At 44.3% G+C, this 8,000-nt stretch overlaps 1 protein-coding gene across 1 annotated transcript; it reads left to right on the plus strand.

Annotated features, from left to right (window-relative positions):
* Positions 1-5: 5 nt before the first annotated feature.
* On the plus strand, positions 6-4,126 carry LOC103778723 (transcription factor E2F7-like; the record flags this gene model as incomplete). The annotated part of the gene is made up of 4 exons (XM_008946326.1): positions 6-113; positions 966-1,236; positions 2,440-2,864; positions 3,950-4,126. Coding segments are annotated over 4 exons (981 nt in total), but the record flags the coding sequence as incomplete, so codon positions are not given.
* Positions 4,127-8,000: the final 3,874 nt, after the last annotated feature.

Consider the following 8,000-nt stretch of genomic DNA (forward strand, 5'->3'; position numbering starts at 1 on the left):
CCGGGCGGAAGCGCAGCGCCTCCCCCCCGGCTGCCCCCGGCCATGGAGAGCCAGCTGCCAAAAAGCAGGCCCTGCAACACAGTGATGTGCCCCTCTCCCTTGTGGTAGCCAAGGTAAAGGAGTGAATTTCTGTATCACTTGGGCGTCCTCTTAGTGAGGAAAGACTTTTGCCCAGGAGGGTGTTTTCAGAAGTGAAAATTCACTGCACCACTCTTGTTACAGATCCAAGTGGTGCCTCCCAGACTTTAATAAAGTTGTAAGGAGGCTGTGTCAGGAAGTATAGGCGTTAGCTGGGAGATGTTTTCATGCTACCAGGGGAAAATGGACTGTGATTGCTTTGCATAGTGAAGTGATGCTCAGCAGTTCATGGAATCACGGTCCTGATCGTCGTGCAGCCTGCCAGAGAGGAAGAAATCAATGTGACTATTACTCCTCATCTTCCCTTGCTAGCTTGGGTTTTCCCAGACAGCAGCAGCAGCAGTGTTGTTTACTCCACTGAGCTATAGCAAATGTGATTTGTACTTTCCCCCTTCCCTCCAGCCTGTCCCTCTCTCTTAAGCCCACAGCAGGCTGGTGAGAGGGATGATGGTGAAGCCAAAGCGCAGCTATCTCAGGGTTCTCTTAACTACTGAAAATGGGGGTCAGGCTCAAGGTCATATCAGTGTTTGAGTATCAGCCATTTGAAATATGTTTTTTCTTATCAATAAGAAATGGATCCCCAAGCTTATCTAGTATCTCCAAGTACTGAAAGTGAACTACAGCACAGGGCACAGGTCTTGGGCATCACTAATATGGCTCTTCCAACCCTCAGACAAAAAGTTTTCACCAAATTACTGTCTAATCAGTTTTGTGCTGCTCCTTGCAACAGATACATGTTTTACTCTTTAACTGAGGAAGGTGCATGAGATACATCATGCTGTGTTATTTCAGTTTGGACAGTTCATTTCCTCTTCTCTTTTGCTTAGAAGCCTTTTGAGTCGCCCAAAGCGGAGTCTACCCCAGGAAGTGGCTGTACATCTGCTGTGCATCTAAAAGACTTTCATCTTGACCTCGCAAGTCCTGTTGCTCCAGAGGCTGCAGACGAGGAGTCTACTAAGCCTTTAGATTCTCAGGAGCAAGAAAAACCATCTCAGAACAAAGACCCTGATGAACCCTCTCCAGGAAAAGAGCACATCTCTAAAGAAAAAGCTAATCAACCTTTCCTACCACAGTATCTTTATGTTCAGCCTACTGCTGGTAAGGACAGCCGTTAGATCTAGAGGCACTCAAACTTCTGCATCTCTTAAATAAGCTGCTTGAATGGGGAGACATATAGATCAGTGAATAAGTCTGTATTTGGCACAAAACCTGTCAGCAGTTCTCTGTGGTATAATTAGCTCTGAATTCTCTTGACTCCAAATGAACTGTTGCTTCTATGAAAATACAGTCATTTTTCTGAGGTATCCAAACATGAACAGAGATGAATAGTGTGGGGATTGCATGTTTAAATTAAGTGCAGCGAAGAAGGCACCTGTTCTGCAGTCAAAACTCAAGGGAGCTGGAAGTCTAGGCTTGGCAGTAAGGCAGCCAGAAGAGTGCAACAGCATTCCCCTCAGTGGGTGAATTTAGTCATCTACAAACTTTGTCCTGTCTTGTCATGTGCATCATCAGGATAAGCCCACAAAAACTGAGGTGTTGGGACTGCAGCTAGGCCTGCTCATAGGACACAGTAGGAATGGGTGGGAAGTAGCTGAAAATATTACAGAAGGATTTTGTGTCCTTTTTTTGTGTTTGAATGGAGTGGAAGACTGTGGGAACGGGACACGTGTGGCAGATTTACATCGCTGCTGCTTTAGCATTTACTTCACTTGTGGCACAGAGTGGGATCCATGGGGTTTCACTTATAAGGTGGAGATGCTCAGTTTGAAAATGTTGATCTCGATGTTTTGGAAAGTCAGGCAAACTGGGAAACAGCAGCTTCTATTTCAAAACAGTGTTTCAGCTGTTCTCAGGAAAATGAGCATCTTTGGGGTATGTCTTTGTGGGTGTTTTCCATTTGGTTTGGTTTGTTTTCTCATTAGAAGCAGTGTATATGTTTTCATATAGCAGAAGATATGATTCCTGTTGGTGAAAAGAGTTTGTTTAGCCGAGGTGTAGGTTGTAACTGAAGTTAGAAGCAGAAAACGGCAAGGTGTGTGGTGGTACTTAATATGAACAAAGTAAATGGGTGCAGATACAGTGAACAGGCAGTAGAGGGGGAGGTGGAGGCAGATAAGGAGAGGGAGCTTGACAGAAGTCACGGGTTTGTGAACAGTTTTCTTCCTTTTATTTTTGGCACAATTTTCTTCTTGGTCAGCCTCTCTCTGTTGTCATCTCTCTTTACTGTTCATGATGAAGTTATAATAGCTTAATTCCAGTTTGTCGACTGTATTAATGCCTTGCTTTTTCTCTTTGATTTAGGATTAAGCAGTTTTAATTTCCTGTTCTCTGCAAACCAAGCCCCTGGTGCTATCAACCTGGCTGCGAGCCCGTTACCTTCTCTGAGCGTCCCCTGTGTCATGGTGCCGTCAGCAGCCCTGGCTTCCTTCCCTCTCATCTGTTCTCCTGCCATCAGCACTCCTCTGCCCTCCGGTCCTGATGGCTCCTTCTCAGCTGCCACTTCCATGAATTTCAGCATGCCTGGCCTGGCATCGACAACGCCTGTTTTCATAGGCACCACGGCAGTGGTCCCCCCCAAGTTCTCACCTGCGCCTCCAGTGGATCCCCAGCAGCCAGCCCACCCCGCTCGGCACCCGAGTCCTGTGCTTGCAAGGTCTTGTGGTGCTGTTAAACTGGACGCCCCCGTGTGTCTGGGGCAGCCGGTGACCCTTCTGAAGCTGCAGCAGGTAGGTGTCAGGGCTGGCTGAGTGACGAGGAAACAGCCGTGACAGAGCACTGGGCCTGAAGGCACCTTGTGCTGCGGGCTGGTGCCAGTGGCGCCCTGGGAGCTGGTGTCCTCCACTCAGTTTGTGTCCCCTTCTGTAGTGGTGGCACAGCTTGGGACAGTGTTAAAGGCATAGCCCAGCATGGCACATCCAGCCTTCAGCGGTGCAGTGCTGAGTTTTAAAAATCTTACGGGAATCTTAAGATCATAAAAATCTTAATTTTACAGGAATAGGGGAAAATAGGTTGTAGGATCTCTTTTTCCTGCACTTCTCAGGCAGTAGTGTCAGGGGTTATCTCCTCACCTCTGTCCTGATCTCTTCACTGAACGCTGGAAGCATAATAGCATCAGAACTGGGGGAGAACAACGATTCTCCTACATTCTGTTCTTTTTTTTTTAATATAAATTTTTTTGAAAATCGACCACAGAAACAGACCTTTTGAGAAAAGAAATCAAAAAGACAAAAGTAAAGAAGGATTTACTTATCTGAAGTACATAAGTGACATAAACCAGTCATGTCACAGTGTATTACCTGGGTCTTTACAACTATTAGCAGTGACATTTTGGCACTGCTTTAGTGTACATTCTTAAATCTGATTTGTTTTCCTGCTGTCTAAAGCAGTGACAAATAGACTGAACTTTTGGAAGCTTTATGAATATCACTTCATCTTGTTTGAGCTTTAGAAAAAGTCTGTAGTAGAGACTGGTTGGCAACCAGTCTGATTACAGATACCAACACTAGAGGTTACAGTAGAGTGGCACTCAGAAGTGGACAGGGTTTAGGAGACTAATTTTAAATCAGTTTGATCTAACAAATACCAAAAATGAGTAAAACGGCAAAGAGGGAAATAAAAGACAAGATTGGCATAAGAATGGATGATTAATAACTAGTAACAAATAAATTTAAGTTGGAAACAGATTGTGGCATGGTTCCCTGTAGTAGCAGGGTACAGGGCTTAATGTCTACAAGCTGTCTTCTGCTTGCATGCTTGCTTGTAGGCTTTGACAACACCCTAGCGAATCACTTTGTGTTTGTTTCACAAATAGCCTTCGTCAGCTCCTCTCACTCCCAAGAGCATTCGTCCTGCACGTCATGAGGCATTTTTCAAGACTCCTGGAAGTCTTGGAGACCCTGTTGCATGGAAGAAGAATGAAGGCAACCAGACCAGAAACGCCAGCTCTGTGCAGAGGAGACTGGAAATCTCTGGTACCAGCCCTGACTAACTCCACTCCTAGCAAAGGGTTGGCAGATTGTCCTAGGACCCTGTGTTGTCTACAAGAGAACAAGCTCTTACCTGACAAGAGGAGCACATTTAAATGCTTCCCCGCTACCTGTCCACCCACCTGTTCGGTTAACTCCTTCTTCACCCATCATCCTTGGTAAGGAAAACCACCTACTGAATTGTTCCTTCAGTACTGATTTGAATTCAGAGGTTGTGCTTCACGTGGCCTTGTGGGCATCAAATTGTGTTTGTGGTTTCAATTTGGAAAACTGCATTGCTGTGAAGAGATGCAAACAGATTTTCTCGGAGTCCCCAGGGGTTCTTTATTCATGGTTTTCACTGATATGTCTAGCACTTATCTGGGGTAAGCATTTTTTTTTGCATGTATTCTACTTAGCCTGAGTAAATCTGTGGTGAAAATGATAAACTTTTGCAGCTGTGAGAGCAACTGCTTCCTTGGTTCCAATCTGTCAAATCCTGCCTCCGCATTGCAGCCTCTTGCTATTTATTTTATACGTTGGAGTGGGATCTAGTGCAAAAAAAGGTTTTTTGCAGCTTCAGAATAACAGATTTTCTCAGGGTAGGATTACTTGAATGTCAGTTCGTTGTTATACGCTTTGCCCAGCACTTGTGGTTAGAAAAACCTAATAATAACACAATAGGAGTGAATGTATACATGTGAAAAATGTTAAGACCAAAATAACTGTGAATGTTGACATTTTTATAACTATGTTAATGAACTATATTAGTCCTTGGATTTCTTTTTCTTTTAGTCTGAGCAAAATGTACATGTTAGATGTAAAGAATACAAAATCTTATTCCTTAAGTCAGTTTGACAAAGTAATTTGAGAGTGACAAGCCACTGAGTGGGCTGTGCTAATATTTCATCTTCTGTTTAAATAGATAATCTAGACTTTATGACCAAGGAACTCTGGTAAGTCGTTAACCACATGATTAGATTCAGTCTAACCTGAGTCTACTTTAAGTGCCTACTTAGCAGTTTACTGAAGTCTATGTAAGTGCCTAACTCTTCATGATCAGAATATCATAACGAGTTAACAGTGCATTTGAATGTACTTGGAAAACAAGGGAGGTCTTCTCTTTTTTCTCTCTAAACCATGAAAAGAAGCTGAAAAGAGCAAGAGCCGTGAATTTTGAAAGTGGGAAAAAATTATCTGTATTCCTCTAGGAGAGGATAAGGAAAAAGATAAGTCTAAGAGTTACCATACAGAGTCCTCAGAGAATGGACGGTGCTATTAATAATATAAGACACAATTTTAAGAGTTTTGCCCTTATGCTTGGGTACGTTTTAACTGGTGTAGCAATCTGCAATTAGATTTGTGCAGATTCTTATTTAAAAGACAGAAAACGGTGGTGGTGACATCACGTTACTCTGGAGTTTTAGCAGAGATAAGGCCAGCATTACCAGCTCTTCCCTCATTGGTACTGGTGCTGGTTTCCCGAGGGCAGATACACTGCTGGATGTGCTACTTCGTTGGTTAAGGGAGACTAGGATTTTGGGGGTTGGCGAACTGATGAGATCTTTTTATTTTTGTAATGAAGTGTATTGTGAAAACAGAGTTTAAGGAAGAAGTTGTAGTGAAGCTGGGAGTTTGAGTAATGTGGCCTTATCGTAGAATAGACCAAGAACAGCCTTATAGGGAGGGCTGGTTAGCCCTCATTGAAAGAAAATCTACGGTAGAATTATCATAGGAAATTTCAGGGGTGGTAAAGAGAAATCTTCAGACAGCTACATTTTAAGGTTTGGGGGTTTTTTTTAAAGAATACACTACAGCTGTGAAATTTTACAGTTTTTGCTTCTGAATTATTTCTTCTTATACGCCCACTTAAATGAATTTCACTTTGAAAAGCAACGTGTAATTGGCACATTGCTGCTGCCCCTGCACTCCTGCTAGGGTGCGTTTGTTGCTGCTGGGGCTGGAAGTGGGCTGCTGGGGTTCAGGGTGACATGGTGGATGTTGATTCCCTAAACCTTGTCTTCTCTTCCACAGCCTGTTAGTGAAGTGGCAGCTAGGAGCAGAGCTAATACTGGCTCCTCGCTCCAGTTGAAGAATCATCATAAAAATGACCTTGCTTTGTCAGTAATGTTGTTCTGTGCCATAACTAACCTAACTATACTTGAAAACGCAGGGATTGAAAACGGATCTTCAGTTTCCAATTTCTGCTTCCAGTTTTGAGTTTCTGTAAATACAGCAGGGCTGGAAGCGAGAATTGACTCCCTCAAAGCCGTTCAATGGGTCATGGCTGCGAAAGCAGATTTGGGCCTGGGAGAAGAAGGGGGTTCATATGCTGTCTTGTTTTTGTCAATGCAAAATTCTCACTAAACTGGGAGTGGGGCCACCGAAGCAGTCGGGCAGCAAAGGGACCAACACTACTTGCAGTACCTGAGCTGCTGAACTAGGCCAGTGAGGGGGGAAGGTTGCGTTGGCATGAGTGTGCCTTTCCTAGCTTTGCCTTCACCAAAAGCTAAGTAATAAAATAAACTCGGAACAACTCATCAGCAAAGTAGTTTTGGAAAATTTGTATTTGCACTGAGGCAAAGTGCATACCCAGGATGTTCTGCAGCTTTTCTGAAACTTTTCTCTCCCAAGACAGTTGCTGAAGAGAGTGAGCATATAACTTATACTTGAATCTACCTGCCACGTTTACATTTCTGATTGTCTTTTGTAAATTGGTGCTATTTCTGTATTTAAAAAGCTGTATTTTTAATGTAAAGCTGCTTTCAGTTTGTATCTTTGCACTGCTAGTTTAACATAGATATTGATTTTATTGCTGTTTATAATTGTTCTTCAGTGATTAGACATCCTGCTTTTCCTGCTCTTTAGCCATCTTTCTAGCTGTCTGCTTATAGCTTTACTCCAATCACACTGTTGGGTTGAATTTATTTTTTTTATATACTGTCTTCTAGCAAAATATTAAACTTTTACAGAACAAAAATGGCTGAGGCTATGATTTCAGTATGGAGAGCACTCTTGAAAAGAAACATCCATGCACCACCCCTCCAGGTGAGCAGTCCTGGCTCCAGCTGCAGAGAGGGATGGCTTGGGCCAGGGGCTCTCGCTTCCGGCTAGTCCACGCAGCACGGGCACAGCTCCTGCTCCAGCTGTTGCAGGCACAAGGGCCAGTGCAGTGCAAACTGGCTCTTAAAGTCCTGGAGCTGGCCAGGGAAACTCCTGATGGCCTAGCCCAAAACCATGTGAGGTGATCCCCAGTCCCACCACCATCAGGGTCTGTGCTACCACTGCTGCGAGGCATTCCCGGGAACCCTGCTGCCCTTCCTAGGCCTGGCTCTCCCCAGGATGGCAGCAATGCCTGCCTGCCCAAAGGGGGGCACCCATGCAAGGCAGGCCCTGCTGCAGAGGCCCTTCTCCCACCAGCGTTTGCTTGCACATGCTTATTAACCACCAACAGCTCCCAAAACACACAAGTGCAGAAGGTGGCCATAGCCCCATTTCCTTTCTCTTCCCCTGCCCTACTTACACACACACATCCCCCTAAGAATGCAATTGACCAACCCAAGTTTGCTCCCACTGAAATCAACACCAAGTTCACTTGATTTCAGCAAGCCCATCTCTTGCCCGATAATTAAAGAGATGTTGGTAACATGGGACATTAACTCACAATGGCTACAAAATGTTTGTGAGTTGTGACTGGCTGGGTTCCTCAAAACTCAGCAGCTCACTCAATACTGTCTTGTGGGTGTTTTTTGACTTCTGATCCCACAGCTGATAACTCCCTCTCAGCTGAAAGAGGAATGATGATACATTTAACAAGATTACATATGGTATGAGAAGCACTGGCAAGCCTACCCCTGCTTCAGCTCCCCTGGCAGAACCATTGCTGTAGTTTCCCTA

Source organism: Merops nubicus, unplaced genomic scaffold (genome assembly GCF_000691845.1).
Source record: "Merops nubicus isolate BGI_N331 unplaced genomic scaffold, ASM69184v1 scaffold2278, whole genome shotgun sequence".
NCBI classification, from domain to species: domain Eukaryota; kingdom Metazoa; phylum Chordata; class Aves; order Coraciiformes; family Meropidae; genus Merops; species Merops nubicus.